General features: G+C 36.4%; 1 protein-coding gene across 1 annotated transcript in view; it reads left to right on the plus strand.

Moving 5' to 3' along the window:
* Positions 1-19585, plus strand: part of LOC306875622 (collagen alpha-3(VI) chain-like) — a 34596-nt gene that overhangs the window by 11884 nt on the left and 3127 nt on the right. The window contains exons 13-51 of the mRNA XM_079426308.1: positions 920-1537; positions 2917-3510; positions 3611-3646; positions 3747-4361; positions 4473-4807; positions 4939-5017; positions 5205-5350; positions 5465-5557; positions 5664-5717; positions 7763-7834; positions 7922-7948; positions 8066-8110; positions 8206-8259; positions 8355-8417; positions 8536-8601; positions 9031-9084; positions 9447-9482; positions 9648-9710; positions 9937-9999; positions 10202-10264; positions 10569-10631; positions 11946-11996; positions 12654-12689; positions 12797-12859; positions 12941-13003; positions 13609-13641; positions 13741-13792; positions 13907-13918; positions 14031-14524; positions 15134-15236; positions 15366-16067; positions 16183-16285; positions 16459-16499; positions 16595-16855; positions 17640-17714; positions 17924-18004; positions 18294-18365; positions 18576-18656; positions 18871-18945. Of these exons, the coding sequence (XP_079282434.1) occupies positions 920-1537; positions 2917-3510; positions 3611-3646; positions 3747-4361; positions 4473-4807; positions 4939-5017; positions 5205-5350; positions 5465-5557; positions 5664-5717; positions 7763-7834; positions 7922-7948; positions 8066-8110; positions 8206-8259; positions 8355-8417; positions 8536-8601; positions 9031-9084; positions 9447-9482; positions 9648-9710; positions 9937-9999; positions 10202-10264; positions 10569-10631; positions 11946-11996; positions 12654-12689; positions 12797-12859; positions 12941-13003; positions 13609-13641; positions 13741-13792; positions 13907-13918; positions 14031-14524; positions 15134-15236; positions 15366-16067; positions 16183-16285; positions 16459-16499; positions 16595-16855; positions 17640-17714; positions 17924-18004; positions 18294-18365; positions 18576-18656; positions 18871-18945 (5637 nt within the window). The remainder of the gene's footprint in view (positions 1-919; positions 1538-2916; positions 3511-3610; positions 3647-3746; positions 4362-4472; positions 4808-4938; positions 5018-5204; positions 5351-5464; positions 5558-5663; positions 5718-7762; positions 7835-7921; positions 7949-8065; positions 8111-8205; positions 8260-8354; positions 8418-8535; positions 8602-9030; positions 9085-9446; positions 9483-9647; positions 9711-9936; positions 10000-10201; positions 10265-10568; positions 10632-11945; positions 11997-12653; positions 12690-12796; positions 12860-12940; positions 13004-13608; positions 13642-13740; positions 13793-13906; positions 13919-14030; positions 14525-15133; positions 15237-15365; positions 16068-16182; positions 16286-16458; positions 16500-16594; positions 16856-17639; positions 17715-17923; positions 18005-18293; positions 18366-18575; positions 18657-18870; positions 18946-19585) is intronic.

Below are 19585 nucleotides of genomic sequence, written 5' to 3' on the forward strand. Positions count from 1 at the left end.
CATAAAACATATGCCTGTGAAGGTCTGAAAGTGTTCATGACATACATTTTATTATATTCCTTAAAAGCCTGTTTATAGTCACTCGTTGCACTACAATCATAATTTAGTAATACATAACCATTTTCCACCCTGTCTCTAACCATAAGATTCAAATGCTCAGTTTTGCTGCTGTCTTTTATTTAAGACTTCAATTTTCACTGTTATGATTGATTAACATTTTTGCATAGGAAAACTTATTCTTGTTGCTCTCAGAAATTGTATAAAGCCTGCTAATCAGATTTTTTTAAGAAAAAACTAGATCAAGAAAGAGCTTTCCACTGCTTTCCACTGTTGCATGCAATATACAATGGACTGTGGCTAAAAAGAAAACATTAAGTATGGTCAGCTTCTCCGTCAACTTTTGTTTTTAAGACATTCTTTACACAGCAGCAAAACACAGCACTCATGGTGGGACACACTGAAACAGCCAGACCTGCTGCAATGGTCAAAGGCTCACATAAATTAAAATAGCACAAACAGTTAAAGTTTTTTAACACTGTGTCCTTAACACAGTACTCATGACAAGATGCATTAAAATAATTGGACAAAGATACCAATCTAACTCATATTTACATTTAAATTTACAACATTGATAGGACATTAATAAAACAAGTGCTTACATCATCTCATCTTGTGTAAAGCAACTCAGAGCAGCAAAACATATTCAGTTGATAAAGTCCTTTTTTAAACTAATTGAATATACCTGACATGTGCATGGAACTAAGAATTGAAGAATTGAGAATTCTGTACAAAATTTGCACCACAGTTTCTGAAGCCTGTGGTCAGACTGTCAGGTACATTTGTGTATTAATTAAGATCTGTTTATTATTGTTATATTAATTTTTATGTCCAATTTTCATCTCTTTATTCAAAAACATAGAGACTGTAATTCCAGTACCTGTACCTCGAGGAGATAAAAGGGATGTTGTTTTCCTTATTGATGGCACAACAAAGATGCGGAGTGAGTTCCCTGCCATAAGAGACATGGTTCAGCGAGTGGTGGAGAAGTTAGATGTGGGTCTAGACAATGTGAGAGTCTCAGTTGTGCAGTACAGTGATGATCCCAAACTGGAGTTTCTTCTCAATGAGCACTCCACAAAGGAGGAAGTTCGCCAGGCAATACGAAGAATGAGAAGCAAAGGTGGCAATCAGCTTAACACTGGCCAAGCTCTGGAATACGTTTCAAAGAGCATCTATCAAAGATCAGCCGGAAGCCGTGTAGAAGAGGGTGTGCCCCAGTTTCTTATCTTGGTAACCGGAGGAAAGTCAAATGATGATGTGTCTGGCCCTGCAAACCAACTGAAGTCAAGCCGTGTTGCTCCCTTAGCAGTTGGAGCTCATAATGCTGATGAAGAGGAACTAAAATTAATTTCCTTTAGTCCAGAACTAACATACACCATTAGAGACTTCCAGCAACTTCCAAGAGTGGAGCAACAGCTTTTAACCAAAGTCAGTAGCATGACCAGAGATGAAATTTCGGCCCCTCCTACGCCTAGAGGTATACCATTTTTTCTGCCTGTGTTACAACCATTATTTCAGGTTAATCCACATTAGCAGAGCATTTGATGCCAAATTTAATCATGTCATGTTTACTTTTACACATGCACATAGCTTTAACCCTCTACCGCACACATTATGTTAGAGCTATAAAAAAAAATTACTCTTTTTCTTTTCTTGGAATGGCTTAACTTGAAGTGCTGTAAAAAAAAAATTGGGAAAAAAATATTATTTTAAGGTACTTTATGATTTGTTGCTATCCGGCAACAACATACAATAGTGGATCTAACTTAGAATAAGTGTAAGTTTACTTATAGATAATATTTTTCCTCAGAAATGTTTGTGGTGATTCAATTGGTGTTTCAATTGGTGTAGGCTTTAACACAGTACTTATAACCTTATACATACTTTCCAACAACTTCTGATTTTATTTATTCCATTCTCCTTAGCTGAATAATGCTTTATATTCTTTGAATTATTTAAATTTCAAATTTATAAAATTAAAACAAATGTAGTATATCATGTATCATAAAACACTGGCATAAACCCAAAAACACTGCAGTTCATGAAAATTCAACATTACGCAGTCTTATGAGAGGAAGACTATGAACTTTTTTTTCCAGAGGTGAGACACAGGTATACCTCACATTTGGTGCATTTCATCCTAACAATGCCCTTACAGCCAGGATACTTGCATCTGCCTTTTTGAGACACCATGGTAGGCCAGTGGCTCACTAATGTAATGTTACCTGTATTCATATCTAATCAGAAGTAAAATTGCCATTTAAATTAGATGTATCCATTATACACATGCCATTAACATACAACTTATCAAAATTATATCACTAGTATTAATATTGTTATTGTTACAGCTTAACAGATTGCAGCTGACCTTGCTAGCTAGCTTAACTATTGCAATAATATCATTCCACTATTGCACAGTGTTGCCGCTTGGCAACACATACATTTGATTGATTTACCAAAAACTAATTCCATAAAAACTTTTTTGAGTAGTGAATATGTCATTATAACTTATCTGAGGTGATCTTTATGATTTTTTTGTGCATGTGACACGGGCTGGTCCTTGTTTGTTACTGACGTTTTAGTTTGCTTTCAGCAACTACTGACAAGAGATGGCAGTCTGTCAGAAATCGCGCCACAGAAACAAAAACCCATATCATGTGACTTAACCAAAGCACATCATTGGCTAAACTAAGGTCTTCTCTTTCCAACAAAAAAACGAGAATGTTCTTTTAAAGAGACAGTGGCAAGGAAATGAACACAAAGTGTATGTTGCCAAATGGCAACACCATGCGGTAGAGGGTTAATAGATTATGCAGAAATTTATTAGTAAATTTGTTCATTTTTGTTTCTTATCAGTCCCACTCAGTCTTGGAAGAAAGGACATCATCTTCCTCATTGATGGCTCTGATGGTGTTGGACAAAGCGGTGTTGCTCACATTCGTGACTTTATGTTGAAAGTGGTTGATCAGCTTGATGTACGACCTGACCAAGTTCGCGTGGCTCTTGTGCAGTATGGTGAAAGGCCTAAAACTGAATTCTCTTTGAACTCTCATGACAACAAGCAATCTGTAATCTCTGCAATTAAGAGATTGCGCCATATGGGTGGACGCGGTCCTGATCTAGCTGAGGCAATAAAGTATGTAATTCGAAACGAGCTCCAGGCATCTGCTGGGGTACGTCTAACACAGGCTTCCCAGCATTTAGTTGTGCTAACTGGTGGAAGATCAACCTCCGATGTATCTACTTATGGCCCACTTCTCAAAGGCTCTCGCGTCAATTGTATAGGAATTGGTGCAGAAAATGCAGACCCAAGACAGCTGGCACAGATTACTACCACTGCTGATGACGTCCTGCAGGTGGCTGCTTTCCCAAATCTTCCGAACATACAGAGCACGTTTATAGCCAGACTTAATGGAACGATTATAGAGGAGACTTCCACTGACATTGAAGGTAGTTAGAGCTTTAATGTCATTGTTATGTTAGACATAGTTTACATGGTGTGTATATAATTATAGGACATAAATGTTTCATTTTCTCTGATTTCCCCTAGGTCCGATTATAGAGGAGACTTCCACTGACATTGAAGGTAGTTAGAGCTTTAATGTCATTGTTATGTTAGACATAGTTTACATGGTGTGTATATAATTATAGGACATAAATGTTTAATTTTCTCTGATTTCCCCTAGGTCCTGGGCTCCCACAGGCCAAGGCTGCTGATATTGTGTTTTTGGTTGATGGCTCAATCAATCTTGGCAGGGACAATTTTAAAGAGGTCATGGAATTTATTCTTAATTTAATTGACTTGTTCTTCACTGAGAGAGACAATCTTCGGATTGGTCTAGCACAGTATGCTACAGATGTGACCGATGTGTTCTACCTCAATACTTACAAAAACAAGGATGACATTATTAATGCCATAGCTCGAGCCGAGTACAAGGGAGGTCGGGAAATTAAAACAGGAAATGCCATTCGCCATGTTCATAAAACACACTTTGTCAAAGAAAGAGGCAGTCGGAAGGATGAGGGAATTCCACAGATCCTGATGGTAGTCACTGGTGGACGGTCAAGGGATGACAGCAAATCAGCGGCACTAGCTCTCAAAGCCAGTGGTATGCGCATCTATGCTGTTGGGGTGGGTGATATTGAGGATGAGCTCAATAATTTGGGCAGTGAAGCTACAACAGTGGCCCGAGCCAGCACCTTCCAAGAGCTCTCTGAACTGAATGAGCAGATTTTGGAAACACTGGATGATGAGGTGAAAGGAATAGGACTGTGCACTGGAGTAAAGAATGCCACAAGAGGTTTGGTTTTTAAGGTTTTTAAGGTTTTTTATAAAGTGAAAGTACATTTTAAGTGATATAAACAGAGGTTTACTCTCAATTTGTATTAATTCTTAATTCTGTTTCTGGCAGAATGCAAGTTGGATGTTCTTGTGGGGTTTGATGTGGCTGCACAGAACATCTTTGCTGCTCAGAAAACATTAGAGACGAAGGTGGCTACTATTCTCCAACGCATTACCCAGATGCAGCCCATCAGCTGCACTTCTGACCAGGTTCCCCAAATACAAGTGGGCATGCTAGCAATGGACTCTGCCTCTGAACCTTTTCAACTGGACTTCACCAACAGATACACAGAGCTTATTGAGCCCTTCAAGGCCCTCCGAAACCGTGGACCTTTTGTTCTAAATGGTGCCACAATCAAAGCTTATGCTGATAGATTCAAAAGTCAGCCTTCAAATAGTGTCAAGGTACATCCTTTTCATTCAGGGCAAATTTTAACCTCAAAATCTAACCATATTGTATGTACTGGATCTCTGTATATTTATAAACAATTATTTGTATTAAAAATGAAATTAATTGCTGTTTTACACCCATAAAGGTTGTGATCCACTTAACTGATGGATTAGATGTCCAGTATAACATCCTGAAAGAGCGAGTTGAACTGATGCGTTCAGCTGGTAAGAGTAATTGTGATTATAGATATGAAAATGTCTGATGAATTTCATTACTTCATACTCCAAAATCGATAGGTTGTATGTTCAGTTTCTTTATTTCTCTACTCACCAATACTTATGTTTGTTGTTGATGATGATTTAGATATCTCACAACATGTTACTACAAACATTTTAATATTTTTTTCTTAAGGTGTCAGTAGTTTCATCCTTGTTGCCCTGGAGAGAGTGCCACGATTTGAGGATGCGGTTCTCTTGGAATTTGGCCGTGGCTTTAGGTACACACGACCTCTGCGTGTCAACCTCATGGACTTGGATTATGAACTTCTGGAAGAACTGGTGAGAACTGTCCTAACTGCTCAGTCAAATAAGCTCACTAATGGATGGCCTACTACAATGACAAAGACAGCTGAATGTGTTTGTCTAATATTATTTTGGTTGTCTCTTTTTTAGGATAACATTGCTGAGCGGGAATGCTGTTCTGTTCCATGCAAGTGTAATGGCCAGAGAGGGGACAGAGGTGCTGTTGGTGTTCCTGGACCAAAGGTCAAATTAATTTTTGCAGAAGCAACATATTTTACACTACAACACAGATTAAAATAAAAATGAAATGTATCAGTGTTTACTCATGTCAAAGTTTGATTGCCTATAGGGTCGATCTGGTGATCAAGGCTTGAGAGGACATCCTGGTGATGAAGGTGGTCCGGTAAGCATGTATTAATTATCTACTATGAATATATATAAATATTTAAAAGGCATATTTTTTTCACTCACATTTGTCTATGATTCAACATCTACCTTCTCAATAGTTTGTAATTGCCCACTTTCTCACTACACCAGTGGTGGACAAAGTACACAGATCAAGTACTTGAGTAAAAGTACAGATACGTATAATAAAATATTACTCCAGTAAAAGTCAAAGTACTGCTTTTTAAATTTTACTCGAGTGAAAGTACAAAAGTACTCATTTTTTTATGTACTTAAGTAAAAAAGTACTGATAGATTTATTTAGCAATTTTATGTAGACTACTTAATTAAATTTTATATTAGCACATTTTTATAATCCTACTGCCCAAAATACCAGTAATTTTCCCAAAATGACCACTATATGGAGTCAAGATATATATATTTGTTGTTGATATGGACTACGTTGATAAGAGTGATGTAGTGATGTTCACTGTGAAGCTTACACTGTGATGTACCTGAGAGAAAACAGATTTGACCGTCTAATTTTCCCCAGTAAGAAAGAAAGTGTTTTAAAAGAAGAGCATTTTAAGGAAAATATAATTATATTTTCATGATTTTGTTCTTCTCAAACCTTGTCTGTGGTGTAAAAACACCCCTGGCCAAATGCCCCAAGAGGGCATCACTTCACACTCTGATAATTACTATAGTTACTGTGTTCTGAACATCACATCCTTTCTTTTTACATCAGATGGAATCTATCTAGGTGGCTGAATAAAAATATTTGGACTTTATATCAAAAAATTTCCTCAACAGCACCAGCAAGCTTGTTAGCTAGACAGTTAGCATTAGCTAACAATATTTACTTATTTTCAGTATAGTTATGAATAAACATTCATATCTGTCTGCTCGGCTCGATGATCTAAACAATATAAAAATTTGTACTGTTGATAAACTATATAAAAACAGACGTCACATAGGGCTAAATGCATAGCAATTTAATAAAACTGCTAACTTTACAGCAGCGGGGAATATGAACGTGCATGAGTTATTTTATTTAATCTGTGTTATTTTAATGTTTTGTTTTTTGACCTGAAACATAGAGACACTGACATTGATCTGTGTGCATTCAAGCATTTCAGTGGGCTTAAATAGATCACCCTTTATAGCAGATTTAGTTCACAAACAACTGACAGTTTTGACTTAAATATGATTTTCAGTTACAATAATTAATCCTAAAATTCGACATTAGTAACTTACTTTTAGCAGCATCAGTTGCGCGCGCGGGCGCTCACAAGATCTCCAGTGTTTACTTGTGAGTTCAGTTCACTGGAGACTCGCTCTATGCGCATAATTTGAATCAGTGAGTTGTCGACTCGAGAACAGCTGCAATCGGATCATTCCAATTCGTGAATGAATCGTTTGTTGCGATTTGCGAACCAGTTTCACTGAAAAATTGGTTCATTGAAAAGAATATTATAATAGTATAATCATTGAAAAGATTATAAGGAGTAACGATATGTTTTATGAAATGTAGTGAAGTAAAAAGTACGATCTTATGCTTTGGAATGTAGTGATGTAAAAGTAAAAGTTACTCAAAATAAAACTACTCCAGTAAAGTACAGATACTTGAAAAATTTACTTAAGTGCAGTAACGAAGAAGTTTTACTCCGTTACTGACCACCATTGCACTACACATAAAGTTACATTGATTTTCCTGCATGCACTAGCTAATAAATGGACAGATCCTGTACATACCTTTGCACATACATATACTAGTTTTACGGTAACATGTTTCGGAATGCATGTGTTAGTTCATGAATTTAAACCACAACACTGGAGTTTATTTTCTATTTATTTTAATGTTTTTGCTCACAATTACAATACATTTATCTCCCTACCCCATATCAATCATCAACATAAGAATTCATCATGAACAACCTGAAACTTTGCTGTTGTCATTAAATCAGTGTGTATCTTTTAGTGAGACGGCAACCATTTTGACAAAAAAAAATTGTGTATGTGGCATGTTGTTTCTCATGATTGCGATAATCCATATTTTATCAGGGAGAGAGAGGTCCACCTGGTGTAAATGGAACTCAAGGATTCCAAGGATGCCCAGGTCAAAGAGGTGTTAAAGTAAGTTGAACTAAATTTCACTTAAGGCACATTATGGTTAAAATATATTATGTGACTAATCCAATGTATTTATTTTACTTTATTTAGGGATCTCGAGGATACAATGGTGAAAAGGTAAGAACTCCTTATATATAACACTTTTGTAATCATGTCATAGTAAATAATAATATATTACCACGATTAACATTAACATACAAATATGTTTAGTTGATAGCATTTGTTTTGTTTTAGGGTGAAATTGGAGAGATTGGTTTAGATGGAATCAATGGAGAGGAGGTCAGCTATTTTTTATTTTGTTATTAGTGATCACTTGTACAATAGTTTGTACAAATCTTTGCATATGCCAATTAAAATCTGCTGTTGTCTTTCAGGGAACAAGTGGCATTGCTGGTCCTCCAGGAGATAGAGGAAACCCTGGCCAAAGGGTAAATCATGTAGAATATAGTTGTGGGTAGGGTTATGAGGAATATATTCAAAATAAATAAATATAGTTTATCTGATCTTTCTTGTGTGTTTCTAGGGACCTAAAGGGGCCAAAGGCCAGTCAGGAGATGTTGGTCAGACTGGAATCCGTGGTGATCCCGTATGTATTATATACATAGTCAGATATGTCTGCTCTCTTATTTACTCAAGGGTTTGACTTAATTTAGAATGAGTATATCTTCCTTCAATAAGTAAGGTTGATGCTGTTGTTGTTTTAGGGCATCCCAGGAATAGACAACAACCAGAGGGGACCAAAAGGTGATCCAGGCGATGCTGGCCCACCGGTATGGTCCATTATTTATTTTTTTAACATAGTTAATACTGTATGTCATTCTGGTAGATTCTTCTATTTATTTGATTGTTTCTGGTCAGGACTGTAGCACATGTTCACGCATCAATATTGTAAAATACCAAGCTTCATATCAAGCTTTGTTTGCAGTTCTGCAATATAATCTAATTAAAAATCATAGAAGTTGTTTTATTAATTACTTATCATTTGATTAAAATATTATTTCTCGTTACATTTAATTTTAGCTTCTGGTCATGGTCAAACTTTAAGACTTGGCCAAGCTTTACATATAGTAGTAGTTGCTGCACATTTTGTTAATGTGTCCCATTAAATGTGTGTTTGTGTCTATGTGAGTAAAATCCACACTGTAATGCATTTTTTAAGTTTTTGAAGCATTTTTGAAGCATTGAAGTGTTTTCTTTAGGGAGAGCCAGGAGTGGACGGAAATAAAGGAGGACCTGGTGAACCAGGCAGACGGGTATGCTTCCTCGGCCAAAGAGAATGTCTTTTCTATCTTACCCAGCAGCAATGAATAGGCTAAGATCCTTTCAATCAGTTCATAAATAATCTCTTAAAAACCCAAAACAGCTCAATCATATCTTTAGAATCTAAAGAGTTAAAAGAAAACTGTTATGAGATAAGAAGAAATTTCTGAATTAGCTTTGACAGCTATTCAGATTAGTACTTGTATCAATTTTATGCCATGTTGTCTATGCCAAAACATTATTTGAAATTTTATGTGTAAGATCCATGAAATGTTGAATGACAGATGTCAGATTGACAGATGTTGAATGACAGATGTTCTGTTCATAATCTTATTCACCTTCTTTTTTGAAAAAGGGCCCTGATGGTAGAAGAGGGCCTCCTGGTCAAGCGGTGAGTACAAATATAAACTATTTCATGCCATTGAGGAAAATTTACATTATTTTAACACTCTCACGGAGATTCATCAAGAGCTGTTGTTTATGGGTTAAACAGTTGTTGTTGTTTTTTATTCATTTGAAGTTGTTGAAGTTATTGATGGCCCTATTGTATTTTTAGGGTGCTCCTGGAAGGCCAGGAAGTGATGGTTTACCAGGAGAGACAGGAATTGGAGGATCTCGGGTAAATTAATCAGCTGCAAAAAAAAAAAAGTAGTTGTGCAAAACAAAAGACAGGTGTTGTATATGCATACATAATGAATTAATCTGTTTTACAGTCTGCTTACATTTATTTATTGTGTATGTACAAATATGCACACCTGCCTTGAAATAAAACGATCAATGTTATAATCAAAGGGAAAATATATATTATATGTAATATAAATATTGCGTATCTGTACTTGATTCAGGGTCCCGCTGGACCAATTGGAGCACCTGGTATAAGAGGAGAGGATGGAAACCCTGGTCCAAGGGTAAGAGATGTTCAAGCATGTTCTTTTTCTTGATTTTTATGCTTCTAAAAGGATGATTGCATCCATAATAATGACCATTTGTGTGCAGACAATACTGCACACACACACACAAAGAAAATTTATATATATATATATATATATATATATATATATATACTGGTTTCTATGTTGAAAGCTTTCATCTTATTTTATATATTTTTAGGGGCCAGGAGGACTGCCAGGACTTGCTGGAGAAAAGGGTAGAAGAGGTGCCGTTGGCCGGAAGGTACTGGTTATCTTTAACAACATTTAGCAATTCATTGCAAGGCAGTTGCACTCTCATGTTCCAGTTACCATTGGCAAGCTTAAGAAATGTTTTAAAGAAAACATCTCAGTGTCAACTGAAAGCAAAGCTTCTGGGGAGTTTGTATTTATACAGTTTGGGAAGAGGAAATTAACTCGCATTTTTGTTTCAATGCATTAGTGTGAGGATTAGGGTGCTCTTTCAGCTGTTAAATGTATGACCATTGCACCTTTTATACATTATTATTTATAAAATTATGATTCACTTTTTCTCATTCACTCTAAAGGGTGAACCAGGGGAGCCAGGACCTAAAGGTGTCGTCGGACCCCTGGGACCCCGTGGGGAGCCTGTAAGTGAGAAGTCAAAGTCTGCACCAGTCATACCAAATACATTTCATACATTGTAACAAAAATGTTAATAACAGCATCATTATATAAAACAGTCACAAATAGATTGAATTGTTATAAACATTACCATATTAAAACATATAGCACATTGATCATTTATCAGATCAATCGGTAACACTTTAGAATACTGATCCTTTGTTAATGAATAACTACACAGGAACAAGTCACTAATGCACTATTAACATTGTAGTAACTACTATTACCTAACAATAAATTCTGATTATTGATTTAGTAAGTAATAGCGCTCTGGTAGTTCACTATTAGCTAATCAATAACTACTATTTTTTTATATCTCCTGGAGAACTTCTAAGAACTACTGTATACAGGTTCATAATTAATTACATTAATGTGAATTATGCATAATGTATAATTAATTCTAAAATGAAGATCATGGTAACCCACTGGTAATGATTCAAGAATTATCAAATTCTTCTATAGGAATTACTAACTAATTGGATCAGTATTCTAAAGTATTCTAAAGTGAAAAGTATCATAACTCCCTAATACTGACTGACGTCATTCTAAGCTTTTGAAATATATGTAAGGTTTTGGACTCAAGTGTTACTACATCCTTCTGAAGAAACTACTAATTATTTGGATCAGTTTTATAAAGTGAAGATCACGGTAACCCACTAGTAATGATTTAAGTGTTATCAAATCTAGCAAAATGAATTACTAACCAAAACCTTACAAAAACCTCAAATGTTTAAAATGACTTCAGTAATTACTAGGGAGTTATCACGATCTTCACTTTAGAATACGAATCCAAATAATTAGTAATTCCTAATGTATTAATGTATTATAATGTATAATTAATTCTGAAGTGAAGGGCATGGTAACCCACTAGTAATGACTCAATTATTACCAAATTACTAATTATTTGGTAATACTTGAGTCATTACTAGTGGGTTACCATGCCCTTCACTTCAGAATTAATTATACATTATGTATTATTCATATTAATTATGAACCTATATACAGTAGTTCTTAGTAGTTCTTAGGTAGGAATAAAACAATAATAGTTACTGATTAGCTAATAGCGAACTACCACATTCAACTAAGCACTATTACTTACTAATTCATTAATCAGAGTTTCTTGTTAGTTACTAGTAGTTACTAGAGTGCTAATATTGCATTACTCACTCTTGTGTAGTTATTCATTAATGATGGAACAGTATTCTAAAGTGTTACCGATCAATCTACTGTATGTCAGCAGTTTAGCCTAGATCAAACTGAGAAGTTTCCTGTGTATACAGGGTGAAGATGGACGAGATGGGTTTGGTATACCTGGTCCCAAAGGACGAAAGGTGAGTGTGTGTGTGTGTGTGTGGAAAGGGTTTAACCAATGTTTTTTGTCCTTTTTCAATTAATCGCACCTGTGGAACCTCCGAGAGTTTACATGCAGTAGGCAATTAAAGTCACAGTTACAATACCTTAAAACATTATAGAGACCTACCCAGGGTCCCTGCTTACGTGTCTGAACATGCAGTAGTCTTGCTGAAGAGAGGCATGAGGACTGCAGATAAACTGAGCAATGGAAAGAGTAATTAACAGCATTGTCCTTGATGTAAGATACTTAAGACAGTGCTACTGGGGTGGCGATGGCGCAGTGGATAAGACACATGCCTTTGGTGTGAGAGACCCGGGCTCGAATCCACTGTGAGACACCAATGTGTCCCTGAGCAAGACACTTAACCCCTAGTTGCTCCAGAGGCGTGCGACCTCTGACATATATAGCAATTGTAAGTCGCTTTGGATAAAAGCGTCAGCTAAATGAATAAATGTAAATGTAAATGTACTGGGAGGCTCATTATTCCATTTCTGATCATCAAATGCCTGTGAAACTTGTTCACTTGTTCAAACTTGTCTCAGTTGTTGTATCTTTTTACATTCATATATGCTATATACATATATACTCAGCAAAACATTTATTTTACATTGAACACTCTTTAATATTATTTTAGGGTGATGATGGTTTCCCTGGTTTCCCTGGTCCAAAGGTGAGATTACTGAAATTGTCTGCTCCTTTGAATGTTTTACAGTATAGACAGTACTGCAGTGCACAACAATGAATGTAACTAAATGTTAAATCTGAATTGATTCAAAGGGTGAAGCAGGTGACCCTGGTTCAAAGGGAGGACCTGGACCTAGAGGAAACAATGGCCAGAGAGTGAGTAATGTTGATGGAACTATTTTTAAGTGGGTCATAACGTCCATACTGCTGGTAATCACTAATAATATGTTTGTGTAGGGTACCTCGGGGGAACCTGGTGGACCTGGACAAAAGGGAGATAATGGATACCCAGGGCCCTATGTAAGCATCATACTTTAATATAATACTGCTTTAAAATAATCTTTTAAAAAACAAATAAATAAAAAAATAATACATAAATTGTTACAAATCTTTAATTACAGGAATATTGACTTTGAATTAACAAGGTGACTAAGTTGAGGAATAACTAGGGATGTCAAGTCAAGTCAAGTCACCTTTATTTATATAGCGCTTTTAGCAATACAGATTGTGTCAAAGCGCTTAACAGTATCTAATTGGAGGATAGAGTGTCAGTAATGTATAATAATAAGATTAAACAATCAATTTTCAGTTAAAGGCATTCCATTATTGAATTCAGTGATGTCATTGTCCAGCTCAGTTTAGTTTAAATTGTATCTGTGAAATCAAATTGACGATAATCGCTAGAAATTAAGTGCCCCCAATGTTCTTTGTTACAGTGTACAATTCTCTCTGCAAGTCATAAGCTTTGATTTACTCAAGCTGTTAAATTGTATTTATTTATTTATTTTAAACTAGTGACAGACATTAGTTTGGCGCACAAAAATGCTCAGTGAAATAAATCCAGATTGTTCTACCCAGCTGTGTTCAGCTGTTGAGAGGTGTTTTTTTTCTGTTGTCAAAAACAGGGTCTAAAAGGACCCAGAGGATCTGGTGCAGTGGTATGTACTTTTTCCTTTCTTTCACTGTATTAGTGACTTTATTGTTTAGTTTTACTTATGTGCTTGGAACATTAATGCCAAATATTTTTGTTCTCACAGAAATGTGATCTGGTCAAGAAAATTAGGGATAACTGTCGTAAGTATAATGATTGTACAGTGTCTAATTATGCTGTCTTTCTGATAGTTTGAGTTATACCTTTATATACCTTCTAATAGTTATACTTTTATATTTTGAAATCTTTCTCTATTTGTTTCTCTTTTTTAGCCTGCTGCTATGGTAAGTGAATAATGTACAATCTCTTCTGCATTTGCACTGCACAGTTAGGGTCACATTTTAAGCATTCATTGCATAAAACTGTACTTCAGCTTTTGAGTTTCTAATTCTCCAGGTGCTCAGGAATGTCCCTTATACCCTACTGAGTTGGCCTTTGCCCTGGATGCATCGGATGGTGTATCACGCTCTGCTTTCAACAACATGCGTGACACTGTTCTCCGCCTGGTCAGTGACATCACTATCGCTGAGAGCAACTGTCCCCGAGGTGCCCGTGTTGCTCTAGCACTCTACAACAATGAGGTGACTACTGAGATCCGCTTTGCAGATTCCCAAAAGAAGCGATCACTTGTTGAGCGAGTTCAAGGACTCCAGACTCAGCAGACCCGTAAGCAGCGCAGCTTGGAGACAGCCATGAACTTTGTCGCACAGAACACTTTCAAGAGAGTTCGCAGTGGGTTCCTTGTGCGCAAGATTGCTGTTTTCTTTGTCAACGGCCCTATTACAGTAAACCAAGAATTCAGTGCCGCTGCTTTGCGCCTCTACGATGCAGGAATTTCCTCTGTATTCCTTCTTAACCGTGAAGATCGCCAACTGACAAGAGCTTTGCAGGTAGGGGCAGTAGAAGGGCAAGTATTGTCATTTGTGTCTGTAAGAATAAGAACTTTTTTCCATTTGCATTAGTGTTGGTAAAGGTTTTTATTCATGTAGTATGCTTCCTCACGCGTCTGTGGTTTCATCAGCTGTCTTTTGTCCTTACACATCAGAATCCTGTTTAGAATGTCGACTCATGACAGTAGTTGATCCTCAGAAAACAACTTGTAACAGTAGTTGTTTCATTGCCCCAGTATATAAGCTTGAACTCTTTGCACTAAACTGCATGTATAGTATTGTGCCTTAATGCTTATTTGGCCTGAAAAATTCCAGGTTATATGCACAGCAAGTTTGATTTTGAATAATGCGTTAAGTAACTTCACACCTTCATTGAGGTAACTTTCAAATCGATTTGCAGCTTACATAAATTTGCAGTGTTTGAAGTTAAATGGGGGGAAATGTCAATCACTTGTACAAATGATCTGTAACCCTCACAAACTCTATCTGACGGGTTTAATTCATGTTTTGGTGAATCAGAAGTAAATAAAGTAAAAACCTGACACAGCCAATTGCATTTGGCATAAAAGAAAGCATACCGTTAAGTATGTTACATTTACTCTGTTTCAGTTTAACAACACTGCTTTAGCCCAGATTATCGTCCTACCCTCACCTGGAAGTGCTGAATACAACAATGTCATCAAGAAGATCATGACCTGCCATATCTGCCTGGGTAAAACTGTGTTATCATGTACAACAGAGTTCAACAAACAAGAAAAGCCACCAAACTTTTTAAAACTGCAAAACAGTAGCAACAGAGAATGTTTGAATGCCGTTTTTCTTCTTTAACTTTTTTTTCCAGATATCTGTGCCCCGAATCAGATGTGTGATCCGGTCCCATCACGTGGAGTCCGGGACCGGAGGGATCCCACCACTGACTTGGACATCGACATGGCCTTTGTTCTTGATAGTTCAGAGAGTACCTGGCCCTCCGTCTTCACAGAGATAAAGCAATATGTGGCTCTAATGATAGAACAGCTAGAGATGTCCACTGAGCCAGCAAGCACTACCCATCATGCTCGAGTAGCACTTGTTCAGCATGCACCTTATGAATACTTGCACAATGGCAGTGGCATTCCCATCAGCATGACCTTTGGTTTGACAGATCACAAGTCACCATACAGTGTTCGAAGCTTTCTACAGGATAAGGTCCACCAGCTTGAAGGAGGACGGGCCCTTGCAGATGCTCTTGAAGGCACTGTTGAACATGTGTTTGAGAAGGCGCCACATCCCCGCCATTTGAAGGTATTAGTTCTGTTGGTGACTGGACCAGTTGAACTGCATGAGGAGAGGATAATAAAGGCAGCCACTGAAGTTAAATGCAAAGGATACTTCATAGTGGTGATGGCAGTTGGAAAGCTCTTCAGTGCAGGAGATGTCCGTGTCTTGGCCCAAGTGGCAAGCGAGCCTTCAGATGTATTCTTTAAGAGGGTGGATAGACCTTCAGGCTTCTATGATGACCATATTCAGACATTTGCCAGACTGTTGCCCAAGTACCTTGGCCGTAAGTCAAATAATTTTTTTTAACATGCTCAAAATCTCCATTGATGTATTAGCCTGTCATTTTGTACCAGGTATCAAGAACTGGTATTGACAGTTTCATCATTCTTTCTATATAGTTGAAAATGCTTTCTACTTGTCACCTGAAGTCTCTAAGAAGTGTCAATGGTATCAGAGTGACCAGCCACACAAATTCCCATTCAGTTTGCCAAAAACAGAGGAGTGAGTATATTTATGAGCAATGTGGTCTGTAACCCGCAAATGTGCACTTTAGATGTTGCTTCTGCATAGACCGAAAACAATTCACAAGACAGCAGGAGCTGATAAGTAATATAATTAACATTAATATAGAGTTAATACATTGTGTGACTGTTGCTCTGATGTCTTTTTTCCAGGAAGCATCATGGACAGCAGGAGGTTCATGACAGAAAACAAGGTACTGACAGTATGGACCGTAGGTTGTGGGTATTTGTTTATAGAGAAATGTTTGGGGTTGAATTCTGGTCACATTGTGTGTATGTTGGTGTCCAGAAACAGGTATGGAGAAAATGCATCTAGTTAACGTCACCTCCAGCGGATTCTCCCTGCAGTGGTTGAGTGGCGATTCAAAGGCCACCCATGAGGTTACTGTGACTCGTCTGAAGGATCATAGTCTGGTGCTGAGGAAAAATGTGACCGGCAGCCATCTCTCCATTTCTGAGTTGGAGGCAGCCGAAACCTATCATGTAGTGGTCAATACTCACAGTGTCAATGGTCATGTTGCCAGCACCTACAAAGGCATTGTTCCCACAAGTAAGCTCATGTTTTTTTTTCACATAAATTACTCTTTGATTATGAATTCATGGAACATGTCGTGTAGATTAAATTATAAGTATGAAATGATAAGTAATGAAATGAAAAGAAATGCATTAAATGAACAGCTAAAAATAAATTCTGACATCTACTTCATTATGAAGCAGTATGATTTTTATGCATTTCTTTGGAACACACAACTAGTTATTTAACAGAATGTGCATCCTGTTCTTTTCCATACATTGATTCATTTAGACTTAATTGAAATTGCTATATGGAACTTCTGCTGCAGATTAAGTGTGGTACATTTTTGATAGATGATACAAGAGCTTCCCCGTCTGCATTCAGCAGGAAACACGGTGCACTTAGCTCCATAAAAGGAGAAGGACTAGGCTTAAGCCTTATTTGGTTACTGAAGAATAGTTGTGACCTGTTCTAGAAGACAAGCTTTTCAGTGAATAGGAATTTACGGCTTGTTTCTTACAAAGGTTTTGGGTGGCTTAGACTAGTAGAGTACAAATCATATGGGCTACTTCTTTTTTCGTCTTTTTGAAGCTGGCCGGCCCTAGTTCTTATTTTCTAGTGCAAAAAAAATCAGACTGGATGTTCTGCTAAAAAGCACATTTCATGTTCCCTGATCATTAAAATTTGATAATTTCAACATCAATAAAGTGAATCGATGACATAATAGTATTTAATTATTTATTTATTTTCATGAACTGTCCTTTAATGTTGGCCAGTGCAGAATGGGGTTAGCTTTATATTCATTCTTCATATTCAACAGAATCAGCGCATCTGAAGGTCCTTACTGTAAGTGACGTGATTGGGCCCACTACACCCTTGAGTAAACCAGAAACAAGTAAGTGACACAGAATTAGCCTCACAGATTATATCAGGGTTTTGTTTTGTTTTTTTAGCGCATTATGGATATATAACAGAGCTATGTGTTTTTAATGACTCTAGCTTCTGTATTGTTACATAAAGGTAGTACATAATAAGAATGCTTTACATCTTTAAATGAGCGCTCTATATAGATCTAGTTATCCTTAAATGTGTCTTTTTAAACAGAATCAGCAGAACAAAAAATACTTAATGCTAGTGAAATGATGGGGATGATGTCCACTGCACCCTTGAGTAAACCAGATATTAGTAAGTGAAAGAATATATCACCAGGAGACTTTTTAATAAAAAAAAATAATATAAATCCATAGAAACTCAAATTAATGATCATTAATTTTTAATTAATAAATTAAAATATTTGTATAAATTAATACAAATATTTGTATTAATATATTTTAAATAATTACATTTTTCAATAAAAATGCTTTTGATAGACCTTGTACAACAGTACATAGTTGAGAGTTTGATAAGAAATCATTTATTATGATCAAAACCTATGATTTCTGCAGGAAATTAACCTCAGATTTCTTTTGAACAGAATCAGCAGAACAGAGGGTTCTTACTCCAAGTGAGGTGATGGAGATTGCACCCTTAAGTAAACCAGAAATTAGTAAGTGGCAGAATACATATCACAAGGAGATTTATTGTTTTTGTTTTATTGAATATGGTATAACATACAAAGCAGAGAAAATACTGTTTTTAATAGGCCTTGCTCTCATACAGTACATAGTTGAGAGTTTGATAAGTAATAAAGCATTCATGATGACTGAAAACTGTAATTTCTTCATTATCTAGTTAACCTCAGATTTCTTTTGAACAGAATCCGCAGAACAGAAGGTTCTTATTTCAAGTGAAGTGATAGGGATTGCACCTTCTGCAACCTTAAGTAAAGCAGAAATTAGTAAGTGACAGTATTTGCTCTATAATTTATATAAGCAAGAGGATTTTACTCCCGTACATATAAAGAAACATACAGCTTTTGTATTTGTAATCGAAACCAAACTACACTATGAACACATCCGTTTCATTCTCCCAAGTATTAAAGCATTAATGTTGGCTGAAAGCCAGGAGGTTTATGGTATCTAATTTAACTGAGATCTGGTCTTTTTGAACAGAAACGGCAGAAAAGAAGGTTCCAAGTGAAGCAATGGGGATTGTGTCCTCTGCACCCTTAAGTAAACCAGAAATAAGTAAGTAATGCTGAGGATTAACAGCAAAAGGATCTTTGCATGTTAAAAATAGCTGATTTTTTTATTATTATTATTCTAATCCACAAACAAGCAGCACATGGATCAGCTCAGTTTTTCATTTACTGGTTTGTGAACAGACAAGTATTCTATTTGATTCTTTTTGACTTGTTTAAATCATTTATGAAAGCGGCATTGTGAGTGCTTTGGGATTAAAAAAACATGTCCTTAGAGGTTTCCTGTATTTTAGAAAAGTCAAAAATCAAATGTCTGCATATACAATATTCTTTGTACTGATTGTTTTAAAGGCAAAATAGATACATTTGTAAATTTACATGTCAGAGCAGCTTATAAAACTGTGTGTTAAAGGGTGTTTTCTTAGAGTTCTGGAGAATCTGTAAATGGTGATTTCTTAATTCTGTTAGAATGAAGGCCTACGCCATTGCAAAACAATGAGATCATTGTTTTTATTAGCTGGTAATAGGGACCCCATTTAATTCAGGGTAGTTTGACTTTTCACAAAAATGCATCTACAAAAACTAATAAACTAACCTAAATTGTATTGAACCAGGCATTGTTCGGGCAAAACCAGGCAAAGTGCAATACTTACTTTGAAAGGGGAAAATGGTTGTTTCATATAAAA

The sequence above is a fragment of the Barbus barbus genome (genome assembly GCF_936440315.1).
Source record: "Barbus barbus genome assembly, chromosome: 10".
In the NCBI taxonomy this organism is placed as follows: Eukaryota; Metazoa; Chordata; class Actinopteri; order Cypriniformes; family Cyprinidae; genus Barbus; species Barbus barbus.